At 47.7% G+C, this 21,716-nt stretch overlaps 1 protein-coding gene across 1 annotated transcript in view; it reads left to right on the plus strand.

The window, feature by feature from the left end:
* CFDP1 (craniofacial development protein 1) overlaps positions 1-6,441 on the plus strand; it is a 120,660-nt gene extending 114,219 nt beyond the window's left edge. Inside the window, exon 7 of the mRNA XM_038754528.1 lies at positions 6,152-6,441. Within this exon, the coding sequence (XP_038610456.1) occupies positions 6,152-6,242 (91 nt within the window). The 3' untranslated portion in view covers positions 6,243-6,441. The remainder of the gene's footprint in view (positions 1-6,151) is intronic.
* Positions 6,442-21,716: the final 15,275 nt, after the last annotated feature.

The raw sequence follows: 21,716 nt of genomic DNA on the forward strand, positions 1-21,716 counted from the left end.
TTAAAAAAAGGTCTTCTATCTCCTTCCCTCCTAGCATCCTAGGGGACGCTGTCTAATAATAATAATAATAATAATAATAATAATAATAATAATAGCAATAATAATAATAATAATGGCATTTGTTAAGTGCTTACTATGTGCAAAGTACTGTTCTAAGAGCTGGGGTTCAAGGTGATCAGGTTGTCCCACGTGGGATCACAGTCTTAATCCCCATTTTACAGAAGAGGTAACTAAGGCACAGAGAAGTTAAGCGACTTGCCCAAAGTCACACAGCTGGCAAGCTGACAGCTGACAAGTAGCAGAGCCTGGATTTGAACCTGTGACCTCTGACTGTCAAGCCTGTGCTCTTTCCCTGAGCCACGCTGCTTCCCTGTCTAAACCAGTCTCGTGGACAGTGTCCCAGAGGTGAGTTATAAGTTAAGAGGTGAGCCCCGTACGCTCAGCTCATGCATACTGTGCCCTTTGGAACACTAGGTCTTCCTGCTCGGGACTTGTTTGTTCCTGCTCTTATGAGCAAAAATTTGCATTTGTCTTTGGTGGGGTTTTGAATTTCAGGGAAATCAATTTCTGAGGCCGTGGGTCAGTGGATTTGAGGCAGGGAGGTGCCTTACCTTTCCTGGGTTAATCTAAAAGGGAGGAGGAAAATGCCTTTTTTTTTAAAAAAAAAAGGTTATTGTCATCATTAGAGGTGGTGAGGGCAGGATACTTGTTGACTCTCCCACTCATTCCAGGTTCCAAGCCACTTCCTCTGCCAGCCTCTTGGAGCCCCTTGGTTCTCTTGCCACTGAGCAGAAGAGAAGGAATGAGCAAAATAATAATAATAATAATATGATGATGATAATAATGATAATAATAAGCGCTTACTATGTGCAAAGCACTGTTCTAAGCGCTGGGGAGGTTACAGCGTGATCAGGTTGTCCCGTGGGGGGCTCACAGTTTTCATCCCCTTTTTACAGATGAGGTAACTGAGGCCCAGAGAAGTGAAGTGACTTGCCCAAAGTCACACAGCTGACAGTTGGCAGGGTCAGGATTTGAACCCGTGACCTGTGACTCCAAAGCCCGGGCTCTTTTCACTGAGCCACGCTGCTTCTCAAAAGAGAGCTCAGAACTAGGAATGCCAACTTTGCATTTCGAGCATCGGGTTGGGGATCCCAGAGGGGTGGGGATAGGGAAACAGTGAAGCATAGACCAATACATGCCCAGGGAGGTGGACATGCAGACACAAACAACATGCACACACTTAAAAACACAGAGCCAGGGAGCTCCCTCTAAGCGCGAGGCTTCCTTGATTATTATTATTAAGTTAATGATAAAGAATGATACATTTTAAATAATGAATAAATCATCAAATTTGTTAAGAGCTTTCTTTTTACATCAAGCACTGTACTGAGCGCTAGTGGAGATCAGGATAATCAGGTCAGATACAGTCCCTGTTCCACACCGGGGCTCACGGTCTGAGGGCTCCCAGGCCTTTCCCAGAGATGGTTTTGTTTCTGTGTGACTCTTGGCACGAAACCGAGACCATCACAAGGATCCCATTATCAAATGGGTCTTGCTTCCCAATGAGTGTCAGCGGGGTGAATGGACTCTCTTGACCTCGGACTTTACACACTTGCCACTCTGTTGATCTCAGTTGCCCTTTGAAAAGCCACTGGAGGCAGGGAATGTGCTTTTCAGAACCACCGCAGTCCACGTTTGCGAAGCAACTCCCGCTTGTACCTACTGGTTTGTGGCCACCAGTGTGAACGTGAGCCCATAATATTGGCAAGGGTCACCCCGATTCAGCCCGGTTCCTCCTAGCCACTGCGAGAACATAAACCATTCGTTTCTCGCGGGTCACGGGGCGCCCTGAACAAGCACTTGCTTCCCTGTGCGTCAGAATCAGTCTTTTCCTCTCCTCCCCTCGGGACAGGTGGCACTGAGCGTGGGTGGTGTGGAAATCATTTTTTTAGCAGCCTGTCCAGGGTTTCCTTTTTCTTAGTTCTCCCAGCTTGTAGATCTCCTAAATAGGTGCAGGAGGGAGGCAGTAGGGTCTAGTGGAGGCAGACAGCAGTCCCTGGGCAGCCCACCAAGCCAATCAGCTGCTCGTTGTTGATTTTTCCTGAGTCTCTGAAGTGCTGCCCAGCTTCCATTCCCTCCCGGCTGCCATTCCCAGTCCCCTGAGGCTCACTTCTCTTTGTCCCTGCTCTGCTTTTTGGTGGCAGAAGGCCTAGGAGCAGCTGGAAGCAGGAGACCAGGGCAGGCATTAACAAATGCAGGAAGATTTTGGAGGCTCAAGAAGAGGGTTAGCGAGAAGTTGCCCCTCTCACTTCCCCCACAACCATCCGATGAGTTGACATGGCAACTATTTATGATCGACAACTGCCAGTCATTGTAGTATTATTATGGTATTTAAATGCTTCCTGTGAGTCAAGGACTATTCTAAGTGCTGGGGTAGAGAATCAATGTGTGGGATTTATTGAGCACTTACTATGTGCAGAGCACTCCAAAGCACTTGGGAGAGAACAGTACAACAGAATTAGCAGACATGTTCCCTAAAAAGGTAACAGTGGTGAAATCGAGGTCAGTGAACTTGGGTTTTAACTTCCGTTCTGCCGGTAATTTGCCCAACTAGTTTAATAGACTTGTGGTATTTGTCAAAGCACTTACTCTGTGCTAAGCATTGTAGTAAACAGTGGGGTAGATACAGTACAGTAGAGTCCCAACCCCATATGGGGCTCACAGTCTAACGGGGGGAGAATGAATATTTACCCCCATTTTTACCAATGAGGAAACTGAGGCACAGAGAAGCTAAGTGACTTGCCCAAGTTCACACAGCAGACAAGTGGTGGAGTCAAGATTAGAACCCAGGTCCTCTGACTCAGGCCTGTGCTCTTTCCCGTAGGTGATGCTGCCAGCCACAGACTCTTCTCTCATATCTTACGTACAATTCTGTAACCCCTTCCTGCCAGTTTCTTTTTTTTTACAGTATTTGTTAAGCTCTTATTATATGCTAGAAACAGTACTAAACACTGGTTAGATACAAGCTCATCAGGTTGGGCACAGTCCCTACCCCACATAGGGCTCATAGTCTTAATCCACTTTTACAGATTAGGGAACTGAGGCACAGAGAAGTGAAGTGACTTGCCTACGGTCACGCATCAGACGAGCAGCAGATCCTTCTGACTCCGAGGCCAGTGCTTTAACTACTAAGCCGTACTGCTTTTCTGGTTCCCAAATGGTTCACAAGTAGGTCTGGTAGTTAAATCCCAACAAATCACATAAATTTAGCCTAGGTTTTGAGTCCATCCTCTAGCCTTCAAAATAGGTCTCATGGTAGAGTCACTCATCAAGACTGTGAGCCCACTGTTGGGTAGGGACTGTCTCTATATGTTGCCAACTTGTACTTCCCAAGCGCTTAGTACAGTGCTCTGCACACAGTAAGCGCTCAGTAAATACGATTGATGATGATGATGATGATGAACACCTGATGAGCCTGGGCCCAAGAAGCTACACAGAGGAATTGATTGTCCTTTTTACATTTTTTAATGGTATTTGTTAAGTGCCCACTGTATGCTAAACACCTGTTCTAAGCACTGGAGTAAGAACTAGTTTAATTAGGTCAGAAACAGTCCCTGTCCCTCATGGGGCTCTCAGTCTAAGTAGGAGGGAGATCAAATAGTAGGACTAGTGCTAATGATTCATTCAGTGCCCCTCACGCTTTCTCACCCCTGCCAGGCATCTTCCCGCTGGGATATGGTTGTGTAGCAGGCAAGAAGGTGGACAGAGATGCAGCACGAAGTAAATGTTGAGGGCCTTGCCCATATTAGTCTGCTATAGGCATAAATGGGACAAATACCCCAGTTTCCTGATGCCCAGCGTGGGCTCTTTCCACTAGATCAAATGCAGGAGACCTGTATTCTAATCCCAGCTCCTGTACCAGCCTGTGGGGCGAGATTGAGCAAATCACTTAACCTCAGTTTACTCACCTACGAAATGAGGGTGAAAAAGACCTGCTGCCTCTTACCGCGCCGAGATGTTGCAAGGACCCGCCGAGAGGAGTAATGTAAAAGTATTCTGGAAAAATAAAAGTTCGGTAGAAATCCATGGTGTTATTAGTAATTAGTCAAAGCTCTAAACTCATTCTTTCTGGCCTTGGCAGTATCCTTTAGCAGTGCCACCCCAAGACGCGGGGGAGAGTCAGAACTATGGTTATGTTATTAGACACTTCAGAGAGAGAATGAGTTAAATGGGGGGTTCTGGAAGCAAGGGGGTAGACCAAACTAAAGAGTAATTATTCCTGGCTGTCAGCCAGCAGCGTGTTCACTGCTGAGCCTCCATTATGCTCAGAGCCCAAGTACTTGGTGATGGGCGGAGTTAAAGAGAAAGAACAAAGCCCATGGCCCCTACTCTGAGGAAGCTTACAACCTAATTGGAGTCAAGACAAACACAAGTAAACTTCACACAAAAGCTTAAGAGAGTCCAAAGACATAAAGGACGAAAAACATCCAAATATACAAGTTAGAGATTTTTCAGAAGTACTGTGGGGTCCCTGTAGCAACGAGAGTAATCTGAGCCAAATGGGGTTAATAATAATAATAATAATAATAATGATGGCATTTATTAAGCGCTTACTATGTGCAAAGCACTGTTCTAAGCGCTGGGGAGGTTACAGGTGATCAGGTTGTCCCACGGGGGGCTCACAGTCTTAATCCCCATTTTACAGATGAGGGAACTGAGGCATCGATTAGTTAAGTGACTTGCCCCAAGTCACACAGCTGACCATTGGCGGAGCTGGGATTTGAACCCCTGACCTCTGACTCCAAAGCCTGGGCTCTTTCCACTGAGCCACGCTGCTTCCCCTAATGCAGGGTTAATGCAGGAAGATTCGTTCAAGGAAGAATCAGCTCTGCCCCTAACTCTGGGGGAGGGAGGCTGTAATGGGTGTAAAAGCACCACATTCCCACAGGTGAGAGAGATTGAAAATTCCACCACCCTCCCTGGGGCCTCTTGAGAGATGCCAAGGTGACCTCTCCAGTGGAAGCCTTCCGTTCGAACACCGTAGGAATGATCCCCCTCCCCGTCCACGTCTCCCGTTATGACCTCCTTTTCCAGTGATGGGAGAATCGTTATTGTCCAAAGCCCACTGTACCTGGGATTTGTGCAAGTGGAAGCATTCGTGGCGCGACCTTTTGGGAACAGTCCAAGTGTTAAGCAGGTACTGAAAGGGATGATCGCGACTCTGGGTTCTCACAAGTATTCTCATGGCGTGCCAGTGCTGGATATCCTTTAGCTTCTAGGAAATCTTAAAAGTGGGGCAAAACAGACTTCCTAGACAGGTGCGGGAGGGTCAGGCAGGTTCAGCCTCGACAGGCCTGGTTGGGAGCAGATGTGGAGGGGCGAGCCTGCGGATGCCAATGAAAAGGCCCCTAACCAGGGGAAGGAGGCTACTGAATGTGGCAGTGTTCTCTTTATAAGCCTAATGACCCTGTAATGAGAGCTGCACAATTTCAGCAGTGGAACAAAAGAAAAATTAGGGAGATTATTCAATTACATCTCCCATTTTCAATGGCATTTTTGCTTTCTCAATAGGTTAATTAGCACCACAGCCTTCCTTCCCTCAGGCGAGATGTGGCACACTTAGCAGTTGAGAGGTAGATTAAAATGCAGCTGCATCTCATTAACCAGCAAGCACAGTGTTTTCCTCATACACAGCCTCCTGCCACCGAGGCCGCCTCAGCCCAAGCGTTGCCAGCTAGGCCAACCCCTCCCATTGTGCCCTGGAAGATAGAAGTCTTGGGGGCAAACAGTGAAAACAGCAATGACTCCTTGTACCGTGGAGGGTGCGGAGCCCAGAAAGCTAGACCTAAGCGAAGGGGCCGACCCGCCTAGCAGCACTATCGTATTTAAAGATGTTTTTGTTTGGGAGGGAAAGGAGGAGTCATCTCTTTCTGGAAATCTCACTTTTATTTTTATTTCTTATCTCTCCAGATAAGAAAAGTTTGCCTGCTCACAGTGTCTCCTCCCTAACCCTTTGCCTTGTTTTTCTGTCCAGCCATAGGCCTTCTCTGGGTGGCCCCTGCCCCGTCTTCCTAAAGGTGGCTTGGATCCTGGGCCAGGGCTGCTTTTCATTCCAGCTCTGCTGACCGGGTTGTTTCTCTGTCCTGTCCAGGTACATCGAGAGGAAAGCTTTTCTGGAGCGAGTCGATCACAGGCAGTTCGAAATTGAGCGGGACCTCAGGCTGAGCAAAATGAAGCCCTGACGCCGGTGGCGACGGAGGAAAGGAGCGGAGACGGCAGCCTCACCCTGCTGACAATGTGAACTCTACTTTTGTGTGTCTGTGAAATCTGTCTGGACCCCGTCCTCCGCAGCTTCATGGAGAGGAGGCGGAAATGTGTTAAGACTTCTGTGTTGAGACTCAGCCTGTGTGTCTCCATCCACCCCAGGGTTCTCCCTCTTTTAAAAAAAAAAAACAAAAAAACGTTGCTGCTCTGGAGTTGTTCCAGAGCTGCCGAGGGAGGTGACTCCATCACATAAGTTGGTTGTGTCCTCCTCGCTCTCCCTCTAGAAGAGAGACTGGCCCAGACCAGGCCGGCACATTCCAGATCTCCCAAAGCCAGTGAGATTTTTCCGAACTCTTCCTGCCTATGGGATTGGGAAGGTGCGAAACCAACCTTGCAGAGCAGAGTTGGCCCGGGCTTGGTTTGGAGAAGCCCCTTTCTGTCCGTGAAGGAGATACTTCCTATGTCTTCTAGGGGGTCAGTCTCGGCCCAGTGCCAAAGAGAAAGGACTGAGGCTCCCATTGTTGGCTGAAGGTCAAATTGCTACGTCACAAGGCACTGGAGAGTTTGTACTTAGATCTCTCTCTCTCTCTCTCTCTCTCTCTCTCTCTCTCTCTCTCTCTCTCTCTCTCTCTCTCTCTCTCCCTCTCCCTCTCTCCCTCCCTCTCTCTCTCTCTCCCTCTCTCTCTCTCTCCCTCTCCCCCTCCCTCCCTCCCTCCCTCCATAGAGCTTTTTCTAGATCTCCCAGAGCCAGTGCAGATTTTTCCATCTTTCCACCTGTGGGAGGGGAAGAAGCCAGGCCAACCTTGCCTTGCTAGTTGGCCTGGCCTGAAGGAATGGGGAAGCCTCTTTCCGCCCATGAGGGAGATAATCCCTGTGTTTTCTAAGGGTCGGTCTCAAGTCTAGATTCAGAGAGAAAGGACCGAGGCCCCTGTGTGCTGGCTGAAGGTCACATTGCTTTGTCAAAACACACTGGAGAGTTTGTATTCAAATCAATCTTTCTCTCTCTCTCTCTCTCTCTCTCTGTCTCTCTCTCTCTCTCTCCCCCCCAACACCCCCCCACACACCCTCCCACTCATAGAATAGGGCTTTTTTAGTGGAGATGGTAATTAGGGGTCTGATCATGGTGGATCTATTTTTTCGAGGTGTTCCCCATTATCCAAAGATAAAAGCCAACGTCTCGTGATATCCTCACACTCTCCGATCCCCTTGTGACTTTGGTTTGTCTGGGAAGATTCTGTACAATTTTATATTCCCATACGCTTGAAGGGAATGAAAAAGCCAACTTCCTCTTTTTTGGTTCCCATCTCTTCAGGAACCACAGGAGGAACAGGTTGATGGGAATGGCGGGTGGGGCGGGGGGGTGGCACTGTGGTCCAAGTCATTCAAACTAATAAAATGTAAAACCTCAGGCCCCATGGACAAGCGCACGTGTGTAGATATTCTTGTCAAATGTTGTATGGGTAGACCGCATTGTGGTGAGGAGCAGAACCTGTAGTTCTGCGTACCACTGTAGGTGAACAGCCCTACCAGAAACCTTTTTGAGTGAAAAACTAACCACAGAGATCCATGTTTCTCACTCTGGGACCAGTAGTATCTGTGGGCAGGGTTTCTCCAATAGGCATTTGATAGTCACGGCCCCTGGAGACCTCAGTACCCTAGAATAGCTCTTATCCTTTGATTCTGCAGCCTCTGGCCTCTTTCCCCAACTCACCCATCCTGCAGGGCATTTCTGATGCTATTTTTTCAATCAGTTAATAGTCGTAATTGAGTGTCTGAGGTATTCTGAGCACTGATACTATTCGTGGTATTTTTTTGGCATTGGTCTAAGCTTGGGGATGGATATAGTAAGTGAAGATTGTACACAGTCCCTGTCCCACTTGGAGTGCACAGTCTGACGAGAACAGATATTTAAGCCCCATTTTACAGATGAAGAAACTGAGGCACAGAGAAGATAAGTGACTTTATAGATATGTATATAGCAATGCATTATATATTATAGATTTATTTTAATTTCTGTCTCCCCCTCTATACTGTCAGCTCGTTGTGGGCAGGGAATGTCTCTGCCAACTCTGTACTCCCCCAAACACTGCGTACACTGCTCTGCACACAGCACTCCAAAAATACTGATGATGGTGATGATGATGACTTGCCCAAGGTCACACAGCAGGCAAGTGGTGGACCGGAGATTAGAACCCAGACGTCCTGACTCCCAGCCCCACGCTCTTTCCATTAGGTCCCTGCTGCCTCTCGCACTCGGGACAGGACAATAAAAATAGAAGGCATGAACCCTGTTACTTGGAGCATACAGTCTAAAGAGGGGAGCTAAACATAAAATAATGTACAAACAGGAGGAAGAAGTGCTCAAAGAGAATGAGGCTGCTACTGCGTATTCCTAAAATTGGTGACGTCAGGGAAGCAGCCGGGAGCCGAATTCTGGTCTGATCAGAAGCCCAGAGGGACCCTCCTGTTCCCTATTTGGGAGAAGCCAAACAGAAGGACTCCTCCTCTCCCTACACAAGCAAGGATTGTGTCTTCCCTTTGTTCTTTGTAGAACCCCATGGCTCAGAACATTAATTTACAATCCAGATTGGACAGTAGCGACATTAAGAATGCTAATATGGGTTTGTTGTGTCTACATTGGGGGTTAATGGGAAAACAGCTTTTCAAGAGGCCCAGTGAAAGGGCGCCATTCCCTTTGCAACAAAAGAGATTCTTAATTCTTTTAGAATCGTGCTGCCCTGCCACTTTGTCCTTTGACCTCTTTAGATCTCCCACGCGAAGCAAATCAGGAACTGGGAATCTGATCATGGTCCTAAAGGGCATAAACGAGGGGGTGAGATCGAGCCTGGAGTATGGCAGCTGAAGTGTAAAGTCAGGAGTGGGATGGGTCAGTGGGTCATTGGTCCCAGGAGGGTGCGGAGGAGGAAGGGATGCAGAATGGATTCCTTCCTCCTTCTCTAATGCCGTCCCATCCTGGGCTCTACCCCCGGGAAGCCCCTTAATCAGTTGATTAATCATATTTATTGAGCTCTTGAGCAATCAATCAATCAATCAATCAATCAATCGTATTTATTGAGCGCTTACTATGTGCAGAGCACTGTACTAAGCGCTTGGGAAGTACAAATTGGCAACACATAGAGACAGTCCCTACCCAACAGTGGGCTCACAGTCTAAAAGGGGGAGACAGAGAACAGAACCAAACATACCAGCAAAATTAAATAAATAGGATAGAAATGTACAAGTAAAATAAATAAATAAATAAATAAATAGAGTAATAAATATGTACAACCATATATACATATATACAGGTGCTGTGGGGAAGGGAAGGAGGTAAGATGGGGGGATGGAGAGGGGGACGAGGGGGAGAGGAAGGAAGGGGCTCAGTCTAGGAAGGCCTCCTGGAGGAGGTGAGCTCTCAGCAGGGCCTTGAAGGGAGGAAGAGAGCTAGCTTGGCGGAGGGGCAGAGGGAGGCCATTCCGGGCCCGGGGGATGACGTGGGCCGGGGGTCGACGGCGGGACAGGCGAGAACGAGGTACAGTGAGGAGATTAGCGGTGGAGGAGTGGAGGTTGCGGGCTGGGCAGTAGAAGGAGAGAAGGGAGGTGAGGTAGGAGGGGGCGAGGTGATGGACAGCCTTGAAGCCCAGGGTGAGGAGTTTCTGCCTGATGCGCAGATTGGTAGCCACTGGAGGTTTTTGAGGAGGGGAGTAATATGCCCAGAGTGTTTCTGGACAAAAATAATCCGGGCAGCAGCATGAAGTATGGATTGAAGTGGAGAGAGACACGAGGATGGGAGATCAGAGAGAAGGCTGGTGCAGTAGTCCAGACGGGATAGGATGAGAGCTTGAATGAGCAGGGTAGCAGTTTGGATGGAGAGGAAAGGGCGGATCTTGGCAATGTTGCAGAGCTGACACCGGCAGGTTTTGGTGACGGCTTGGATGTGAGGGGTGAATGAGAGAGCGGAGTCGAGGATGACACCATGGTTGCGGGCTTGTGAGACTGTACTAAGTGCTCCCACCTTCTCCTGCTCTGCCCCAGTCCCCTCTGCAGAGCACTGAGCTCGAGGAAAAGACCAAAGATGAGTCTCCGGGCTGGTGGCGGGTAGTGACTCAGTGGCATCCCAGCCGGCACCACCTCTTGGCTGTCAGTGTCGCGAAAGTTGCCAGCCCGGCGGGGTCCTCAGCCCATGCCCCAAATTAGCCAGTTCCACTCCTGATCTGGCCTGGCGGCCATCTTTCAGCACCAGCGGGCTTTCCTGGCCAGCTGCAGCTTGGGAGACCATATTTCACCAATCTCAGTTTCCCTCTGCCACTTCTCGGGGCTGCGCTGTTCTGCTTCACTACTCAGCCTACCGCAGTCGTAAAACATTATAGTGCAGATGTGCCCAACCTCCTCCCGGCAGTCATTTTTCAGTTGCGCACGAGGCAGCTTTGGTTGCTAGAGGGAAGGTTAGAGTTGCCCACTGCTGTATCCGTAATGTGAGGATGATGGGGGTTGTCCCTCCAAGAGTCTGTCCTCGGGCTGGCTAGACCTGTGGTCTGATCCTGTATGGCATATCTTTCAATATCTGCCAAGAGATCTGAGATTCTCCAGGGTGAAAGGGGCTGAGTGCATTTTAAACCAGCCATTGGCGTGGAGGTTCGCTCCTAAAAGCTTGTAAGGTTGCAATGCTAGGGAGCTCTCAGTTCTCAGTACAGCCGGATGGGTTATTCTAGCTTCCGTCGAGAAAGAGAGTGGGAAATCAGTAAACTCAATGGAAATCCCATATGTTTATTGTTCAACTCAAAGCCCCGTCTACGCCACTCAGGATCCAACACTTGAACAGCCTCGTGCCACACTCTGTTTGCATTAGATTACTGTTGCAGCTTGACGAAAAGGTCTGTTCCTTTCATCTGTCTCTTGGTGTGGTGGGCCTGTTTCCTGGCAGGTTCACAACACCCTTCTGATTTGCATTCAGGGGCTCCTAACACATCCATCTCCTCTTTTGAAAAGCTCCTTGTGTCATATCTATTGACCTCCTCTGAGGCTGCCAGTCAGAGAGCGTTTGGCTCTTGGCATCTTTCCTGCCCCAGCTGCTTGCCGCCCCAACATATTGGACCTCAGCTTGGGTTTGCTCAACTGAGTTTCGACAGGTTCTGCTCCCAACATCCTTCCCCCAGGGTCCTCCCATTGTGGTCCAGGTATTACTTCCTGACAAAAATGGTGCAGTGGCCTGAGTGTCTTCCTTGACAACGTAAGCATCTTCTGCTTTCTGTATAACCAGACTTTTTTTTAAAGTGGTATCTTAAGCCTTTACTATATACCCGGCACTGTACTAAGTGCTGGGGTTGATACAAGCTAATCAGACCCTGTCCCACTTAGGGTTCATGATCCTAATCCCCATTTTACATATGAAGTAACTGAGGCACAGAGAGGTGAAGTAACTTGCCCTAAATCATGCAGCAGACAAATGGCAGAGAATTAATAATGATTGAATTTGGTAAGCACTGGTACAGTGCTCTGCACATAGTAAGCGCTCAATAAATACGATTGATGAAATACGATTGGTGGTAAGCACTTATGATGTGCCAAGCACTGGGAAGCAGCATGGCTTAGTGGGTAGCACATGAGCCTGGGAGTCTAAAGGACCTGGGTTTTAATTTGTCTCTGCCACTTGCCCGCTGTGTGACCTTGGGCTAGTCACTTAACTTCTCTGTGCCTCAATTTCGTCATCTGTAAAATGGGGATTATATACCTGTTTTCCTGCCTCCTCCGTAAACTGTGAGCCCCATGTCGGAAAGGGACTGTCTGACCTGATTAGCATGTTTCTACCCCAGCGCTTAGTACAGTACTTGGCACATTTAAGTGCTTAACAAATAAAATTATGATTAATTATTATTACAGGGTGCCTACTACATGCCAAGCACTGTACCAAGGATGTGTAGATTGGACACAGTCCCTGTCCCATATAATAATAATAATAATAATAATAATGGCATTTGTTAAGTGCTTACTATGTGCAAAGCACTGTTCTAAGCGCTGGGGAGGTTACAAGGTGATCAGGTTGTCCCACTTGGGGCTCACTGTCTTAATCCCCACTTTACAGATGAGGGAACTGAGGCACAGAGAAGTGAAGTGACTTGCCCAAAGTCACACAGCTGACAAGTGCAAGAGCTGGGATTTGAACCCATGATCTCTGACTCCAAAGCCCGGGCTCTTTCCACTGAGCCAGGCCACTTCTAATGGCATGGCTAATGATTGTGATTCTAATGATCATGATTCTAATGATTGTGGTATTTGTTAAGCGCTTACTAGGTGCCAAGCACTATACTAAGTGCTGGGGAAAATACAAGATAAGCAGGCTTACAGTCTAAGTAGGAGTGAGAATGGGCCATTTTTCAGATGAGGGAACTGAGGCACAGAGAAGTTGAGTGATTTGCCCAAGGTCACACAACGGGCATGTGGCAGAGCAGGATTAGAACCCAGGTCCTCTGACTCCAGGCCCGTGCTCTTTCCATAAGGCCACGCAGCTTCTCACGGGGCTCACAGTTATATGGGGCTGTGCTGATGAACTTCACAGAGCTGGAATAATTAGACCTCTTGAGAGACAAAGTGACTTGGAGCTGCTATTAATCTGCAGCGGTTGACATGCAGGATGAATGTTTTCTGAGTCCGTAGTTTGTATTATCTTGCAGTTCCAGGGTCTCTAACCCTTGTTCCCACCCCTGATGTCATTGCCAGTGAAGGCACAAAGATCGCCACCTTCCATTTCCTGTCTCAAGAGTAAACCATCATCATCATCATCATCATCATCAATCATATTTATTGAGCGCTTACTGTGTGCAGAGCACTGTACTAAGCACTTGGGAAGTACAATTTAGCAACATATAGAGACAGTCCCTACCCAACAGTGGGCTCACAGTCTAAAAGGGGGAGTAAACCAGAGTGAAACCTGAGCTCCCATGTCCTTTGGCTGGCAGGAAAAACTCTGTATTCGTCCTTGCCGAATAGTTCAGCTCTTAGTGTCCTTAGCGAGTATTCTCCAATGCATGTGCAGAAGTGCCACAATGAGTCTCAAGAATCTCATCCCCACTGAAATTTACTGATCCCCTACTGTGTGTGCAGAACGCTGACCTGTGCAGTCACTAAGGAAATTATGAGAGACGTAAATGTGATAGTCCCTGCCCTCAAAAAACCTTATGCTTTGGGTAGGGACCGTCTCTATATGTTGGCAACTTGTACTTCCCAAGTGCTTAGTCCAGTGCTCTGCACACAGTAAGCGCTCAATAAATACGATTGATTGATTGATTGGGGAGAAATGAAGATGCAGAAAAGCATAAATGCAAATGACGAATGCTCCCCCAAGTGCCTAAAAAATTTCAGGGTACTGCTCTGCTCTCTTTGATTGCCACGTATGTTCAGTTCAGATATTTTTCAGTTGTCATGTGCCCATGTGGGTCCAGACGTATTGGAGATGGCAGTTTAGCACTCCCTTTACTTTGTCAGGTGGAGTGTCCTCCCTCCCCTGTCCCTTACCTAGTCTCACTCCTGATTCCTACCTTCATCATCATCATCATCAATCATATTTATTGAGCGCTTACTATGTGCAGAGCACTGTACTAAGCGCTTGGGAAGTACAAATTGGCAACATATAGAGACAGTCCCTACCCAACAGTGGGCTCACAGTCTAAAAGGGGGAGACAGAGAACAAAACCAAACATACTAACAAAATAAAATAAATAGAATAGATATGTACAAATAAAATAAATAAATAGAGTAAAAAAATATGTGCAAACATATATACATATATACAGGTGCTGTGGGGAAGGAAAGGAGGTAAGATGGGGGGATGGAGAGGGGGACGAGGGGGAGAGGAAGGAAGGGGCTCAGTCTGGGAAGGCCTCCTGGAGGAGGTGAGCTCTCAGCAGGGCCTTGAAGGGAGGAAGAGAGCTAGCTTGGCGGATGGGCAGAGGGAGGGCATTCCAGGCCTTGTGGCGAGGCGGAGGAGAAGAGGCCCAAATTCTATCTCCATTGGCATGCTCCTCTACCTCGTTAGGGTTATGTGAGCCTCTGGAAGTCTGATGAAGGGAAGAGCACCTTGTGTCCATAAAGCTGCCGGGACCTGACTCTCAGGGGCTGGGAAAGTCACGCTTTCATTTGTGCTATGTCGGGGGGTCAGCCGTCACCACGTCACCTCCGGGCTGATGGGAACACGGGTCATGTGTTCCATTTCCTGTTTTCCAGCAGCTTGTTAGCAAACCTGCCAAGCTCTTCACATCTATTTTTTTTTCAACCCTTCGGAAACATTGGCACTACCCCCCTCTCCTTGTGTTCTCCTGCTACTGAGCTTTCCAAACCATGTGTTTCTCCCAACTACTTTCCTAAGTCTTTGGAAGCTCTGTGCTCACATCCCTGGGCTGCTCTAGGTACCAGGAACAGGCCTAGGGCCCTTCTCCTTAAGCATGAGTCGGCTGATTTTCAATCAATTAACCAGTCAATAATAATAATTATGGAACTTGTTAAGCACTTACTATGTGCCAAGCACTGTTCTAAGCACTGGGGTAAATACAAGTTAATCAGGTTAGATACCGTCCCTGTCCCACATAGTAATAATAATGATGGCATTTGTTAAGCATTATGTGTGAAGCACTGTGCTAAGTTCCGGGCGGGGGAATACAAGGTGATCAGGTTGTCCCATGTGGGGCTCACAGTCTTAATTCCCATTTTACAGATGAGATAGCAGAGGCCCAGAGAAGTTAAGTGACTTGCCCAAGGTCACACAGCAGACATGTGGCAGAGCCAGGGATAGAACCCAGGTCTTTCTGACTCCCAGCCCTGAGCTCTATCCACTAAGCAACACTGCTTGAGGTCAATCAATCAATCATTTATTGAGCGCTTACCGTGTGCAGAGTGCTGTACTAAGCATTTGGGAGAGAACAATATAACAGAGCTGGTAGACATGTTCCCTGCCCACAGTGTGTTTACAGTCTAAAGGGGGAGACGGACATTAACATAAATACATTACAGATATGTACACAAGTGCTCTGGGGTTTTCTTAAGGGAAACTCCAGCCTCCAGGTCTCTTTCCCCTCCAGCTCTCAAGGGACAGCCTTGCTACTCTGTCAGTCCTTTGCCTTCTCACATAGGTAACAAAAGTTTCTAATAGGCATTTACTATGTGCAGAACAGATGCCCATGGTGGTGGAATTTTGTAGGTACTGTCATGTTTAGATGATTGCCCTAACTTGGGCTCAGGGCAAAGTGAGATGAGGTAGATCAAAAATCGAGCTGTTTGATCTCTCTTAACAGAGGTGAAAATCAATCAGTCAGTAGTATTTAGAGAGGGCCTACTGTGTGCAGAGCACTGTAATAATAATGTGGTATTTGTTAGGTGCTTACTATTTGCCAGGTACTGTACTATGTGTCAGGCACTGAACTAAGTCCCTGTCCCACATGGGGCTCACAGTCTTAATCCCCATTGTATAGATGAGGTCACTGAGGCACAGAGAAATTAAGTGACTTCCCCAAGGCCACACAACAAACAAGTGGTGGAGCCAGGATTAGAACCCATCACCTTCTGACTCCCAAGCCTCTGCTCTAGCCACTATGCCATGCTGCGTCTCTTACTAACGCTCGGGAGAGTATACTACAACAGAGTACTGGTTCAGTGAGGTAAAATCTTCCAGGCCCAAGCGGATCAACTGTTGAACTGTATTCCCTCCTTTTATCATGTTCGCCCTGTCCCCAGGGCTAGACTCATGCCCTGGATTCTCTCAGGGGAAGCTCCATAGTCCTGCCCATCCCGTGAACCCAAAGATTACCCCCCAACCTGAACCTCTCCTCCCTCCCTCCCATTTACCCCCTTCAGCCGCTTGAACATATCCACTGATTCGCAAGGAACAAATTTCTGCCTCACTTTCCCACGCCTAGGGAATTGTGTCCAACTTGTTCGACACAACGACCTCAAAGTGAATAATAACGATGGCATTTGTTAAGCGCTTACTATGTTCTAAGTGCTGGTGGGGGATACAAGGTGATCAGGTCGTTCCACGTGGGGCCCACAGTCTTAATCCCCATTTTACAGATGAGGTAACTGAGGCTCAAGGAAGTTTACTGACTTGCCCAAGGTCACACAGCAGATACGTGGCGGAGCCAAGTTTAGAACCCCTGACCTCTGACTCCCAAGCCCTGGCTCTTTCCACTGAGCCACGCTGCTTGAAGCCATTGCATTATCTAGGTCTGAACCACGACTGGTAGGATTGGGCCTGGTTGAGAATGAGAGCGTGTCCTGAGACCACGGAAATCAATCAATAGTATTTATTAATTTATTTATTTACCAATAGTATTGGGTGCACAGCACTCTACTAAATACCCCTAGATTGTAAGCCTTGGGGGCCAGGCTTATAGCTACCTATTTTTAAACCCTTTCAAGTGCCTAGTTTGGTGCTCTGTACTAGGTAACTCTTCATAAATGGATCAATTGATACAATAGACACAGTTCCCGGCCTTGAGGGATTTACAATCCAGTGGGGGAGATAGACACAAAGTATATTATGGCTAGGAAGAAGATAGGGATGGAAAGAAGACTATGGAGTGAGTAAGTGCTTGAACAGTAGAGTATGTAAGCCAGAACTGGAAAACCTGGGATATGTGGAATTCCTGGGAAAGGGATCTGGACTGTAAACCTCTTGTGGGCAGGGAACTCGTCTACCAACTCTGTTACATTGTACTCTCTGAAGTGTATAGTACAGTGCTCTGCAACACAGTAAGCACTCAAAAAATACTATTGACTGATTGATTGATTGATTTCCTGGCTCTGTCCCAGGGGCCCTGACTGTTCTTCCCAAATCATCAGGTTGGGCGTACTATGACCCAAGTGGCTGAGGAAGAAATAGTGTCTGGCAATCAGACAAGGAGGACTTGGTAGCCTGGCTCATCTGTTCACAACTTTCCCAGGCATTGGGTCCTCCCCTCCTTTAGCTACATGTTAGGCCTGGCTTTAGCAATCAAACAATGAGGTGGGCCTTTTCCTGCCCTGCTCACCTATCCTGTGAGCCGCAGAGAGGATTAATGAGGAAATCTGCATAAAAGTAAATGCTGGCTCAGGACAAAGTGTTTTTAAATGGGTCATTCCTGGTCAAAGGCACAAAGAGAAGCAGTGTGGCCTAGTGGACAGAACACCAGCTTGGGGGACCTGGGTTCTAATCCTAGCTCCACCACCTGTCTGCTGTATGACCTTGGGCATGTCACTTCACTTCCCTGGGCCTCAGTTGCCTCATCTATAAAATGGGGATTAAGATTGTGAGCCCCATTTGGGACAGGAACTGTGTCCAACCTGATTAACTTGTATCTACCCAGGTGCTTAGAACAGGGCCTGGTACATTGTAAGCGCTTAACAAATGCCATAAACAACAGTAACACAGAGAGGGGTCTGGGCTAATGTAAGTTGCAGGAAAAGAGGAAAAGTCATTCAAGCTGGTACCTTGTTTTCAGAGAAGCTGGGTCAATAGAGACCACCTCCTGCTCTGATATGGGTTTGCCTGAGGAGAAGCTCTGGGAGGGGAGAAGGAAAATGTGTAGGAGGGAATTTGGGATCTTCCGAGGCTGCAGCTTGGCATGAATTTGCAGAGACTCCTCATTTCATGTCCGTAGGAAACCACAGTGGTTTTTGTTCCCCCAGAGGAGGAATGAAGCTCAGCTGAGGAGGAACACCTCTGGGGTTCTCTCTTTCACTGAGGCAGTCGGTGAGTCCCCAGACACCTCAGCAAGGCAAGTAAGAAAGATGACCATGGTTTTGTTTGTTTGTTCCTAGGTGCCTAGCCCTGCTGATGACGAGGCCCTCTGGATGTGCCCTGATTCTGGGCACCACTTTGCAGCCGCAAAATAAAGATTCGGCTGTGGAAAATGATGTCATCCTGAAGCTGGATGGGGTCTTCTCTTTAGTGAAACAGCCCCAATTATATACTGAGTTCGGTTTTGTAGTTTGAGGGTGGAGACAGAAGAGATGGGGGAGGAGCTGGGTAGCTGGGGGTGAACCCTGGGCCCCACCCTCCTCCATTAAGGAAGCCCTCCTTCTCCCAAGGGCTCCAGTCTTGCACCCGTCATCCCTAGGCATGACCCACAGCCTACCTTCTTTCTCTTCTCTTGATCCGGGATTCCTCTCCTTCAGGTGAGAGATCTGTGGGCCAGCACTTTACCCGGGGAAATGGTCTGTGGAGGATGAATGGCAGAACAGTCACGGCCCCCGCTACTGCTGTCAAGGTGCCCAGGGTAAGTAGTGGCTAGAACTGTAGCACAGCCTCCAGTTGTGAGGTTGGTCCTCCCCTGCCCATCTAATCCTCCTCCCTCTGCTTCCCGGACCCACCCCTCCAACTCCTCCTGCCCTGGGCCATTCATTCATTCATTGTCAGACATATTTACTGGGCGCTTACTGTGTTCAGAGCAGTGTACTAAGCATCAGGGAGAGTACATTACAACAATAAGCAGACACTCTCCTTGGGGAGGAGGGCAGGGTGGGTAGAGAAGCAGCATGGCTCAGTGGAAAGAGCCCAGGCTTTGGGGTCAGAGGTCATGGGTTCAAATCCCGGCTCCGCTAATTGTCAGCTGTGTGACTTTGGGCAAGTCACTTCACTTTTCTGGGCTGCAGTTACCTCATCTGTAAAATGGGGATTACAACCGTGGGCCCCACGTGGGACAACCTAATTATCTTGTACCTACCCCAGTGTTTAGAAGAGTGCTTGGCACATAGTAAGCACTTAACAAATACCATCATTGTTATTATTATCATTATTACAGTACAATGGAATTAGCAGACACACTCCCTGGCCATAACAAGCTTTCAGGTCTCTCCCTTCGGCCCTCTCTCTCCAGGTTCTCCCTCTCCAGGCCTCTTCCTTCTTAGTAGATTTCTACTAGACGATAAACTCCTTGAGAACAGGGATCATCTATGCCAACTCTTGTTTTGTGCTCTCCCAAGCACTTAGTACAGTGTTCTGCACACAGTAACCACTCAATAAATACCACAGATAGATTAATTCCCCTTTCCCTTCCTCTTCTCGTCTCTCAGCACTCCTGAAAGATCCTTTCCTCTCCTTTAGCATTGGCTCTCTCCTGGCCAAGACCCACCTCTTAGCCAGTGCCCACCCTTCAGCCAATGCCCAGCCTCAAGAGGCTTTTAAGACCCCAATCAGTCCCCTGATGAGTTAAAATGTCCACTTCTGGAGAGATTCAGAGACACTCATTAATCGTTTTGGCTCCAAGTGACAAAAGTCATAGCTCTCAGTGAGGAAGAGCTGTGGAAAAGCTTGTGCTCGTTCATGGGGAAGAAGCCTCTTATTTTGTAAAGCAAACATTTGCCTTGGGCCTTGCCCCATCCATCTTCATTTTATTATTATTATTCATGATAATAATAGTAATTGTGATATTTGTTAAGGGTTTAATATGTACCAGGTACTGTACTAAGTGCCGGGGTGGGTACAACAAATCGGGTTGGACACAGTCCCTGCCCCACATAGGGTTTACTGTCTTAATCCCCATTTTACACATGAGGTAACTGAGGCCCAGAGAAGTTAAGTGACTTACCCAAGGTCACACAGCAGACAGGTGGCTGAGCAGGGATTAGAACACAGGTCCTCCTGACTCCTTTACTCATAAGACAATATCTCCTAAAAGGGAGACAAGTTTAGGCCCTGTGATAAGTGCTTATAAACATAGTTTTCTATGATGGAGGTTGACACTCTAAACTCTGACATCTGGAGATTAACCGTGGGTGGTGTGTGGCCGATAAACAAATGAGTATACAGTCAACAGAACCTTCCATGCTATCTGCACGCTATTTGCTGGGTTATTATATTTGGAATCTGGTAGTATCCTGTGTTTGAGTATCCTCATCTTCCTTCAGCCTGGATTTAAAGACATGGCCCCTGATTGCTGAGTCTAGGCTAATTTGTCTGCCTCTGTCGCCTCTCTCCCATTGTTCACAATCAGTCTGCACCATCTCTAGCTGGGCTTCACCGGGGCTTTAGAACAGTTAGATTGCTCACTTAGTTTAGTGCTCTCCATTATACACTCAACAAATTCTATTATTTGATTATACTACTACTAGTACTACAACTACTAATAAAAAGGTTTCGCAAAGACACTCTCCTCCCCTTCAAAGTCTTATCGAAGGCACATCTCCTCCAAGAGGCCTTAGAACCCAGGTCCTTCTGCCTCCGAGGCCCGTGCTCTATCCACTAGACCACACTGCTTCTCAGTGCAAAACAGACGACTATTCATCTGGGGAAATGAGCCTGAAATGTTGGGATTAGAACCCAGGTCCTTCTGACTCTCAGGCCCGTGCTCTATCCACTAGGCCACACTGCTTCTCGTTGCAAAATAGATGACTATTTATCTGGGGAAATGGGCCTGAAACTTGAAGGCAAGAATATAACAAGTTTCTAGGCCTTTTTTTTTTTAACACTTTTGAATCAGGCATCTTATTCCAGTCTAAAAGGCGACCAGGGCCTCCTCTGATCCCTCCTCAGGGGCTTCGGCAGAGAAGTGGAGCATTTTTTGTCTGGTCGGTCTTGTGGCCTCCAGGTAGGGATCCCAGGAAGAGACAATTCCATTCTATTCAGAGTTTGGAGAAGCTCCCCCTTGCCAAGCTGGGCCTGGATGCCCACATTTGGGCACTGATAATTGAATTAATTGTCAATCATCTTCAACCTTCTCTGGATTCCCACCTCACCTCATCTTCGTCATCTGCCCAACTGGGCTCTGTCTCCTTTTGACTGGTTCGACAAAAGTATTAAATCTCTACAAGACACATCCTCATTCCCTTTCATAGTTACCCACATCCAAAGCCCTCTAGTAGTGATAGTAAGTAATATCAATAGTATTCTGAAGGAGCTCTAAGAATCACTGTCCTCGGCTTTTTGTTCTAGTAATTTAAAAGTTGCTTTACAAAAATAATCAATATACTACTCATTTCATCCCATCCTTAAGCATCCCTCTCCCTCCACTCCAAAGTTTCTTTCATCTGGCTTCGGTCAGACTGAAGAATTCAGGTACCCCGTGGAAATCCCAGAGAGTCAGGACGGCTGGTGGAGTTCCAGGCCAGCAGAGCCCAGGCCTGAGGAACATCTGTGTCTTTGCTTCAGTTTTCAGAGGTAAGGACTAGATGTGTCTTCCAGGGCCTTTTTCTCTCTGTCTGTCTCTCTCTTTGTGCATATCTGTCTCTCGGCTGGAAGAGGTCTCTCTAGCACTGAGGCCTACTTCTAAAAGACAGCTCAGCTTCCAGCAAGGGGTTTCAAATTAAGGTCCCTAAAGTTGGGTACTAGTTTAGGAGAAGCAGAGTAACCAAACCCTGGAAAACAAACCCGAAATTAAAACAAAAAGTGAAAAAAAACAAACACAGATGAACAGGAGTTATTTTGTTGCCAGGACGTTAACAGATGGCAGGACACACGTACACACACGCACACACACACAACTGAG

The sequence above is a fragment of the Tachyglossus aculeatus genome, chromosome 11 (assembly GCF_015852505.1).
Source record: "Tachyglossus aculeatus isolate mTacAcu1 chromosome 11, mTacAcu1.pri, whole genome shotgun sequence".
Taxonomy (NCBI): Eukaryota; Metazoa; Chordata; class Mammalia; order Monotremata; family Tachyglossidae; genus Tachyglossus; species Tachyglossus aculeatus.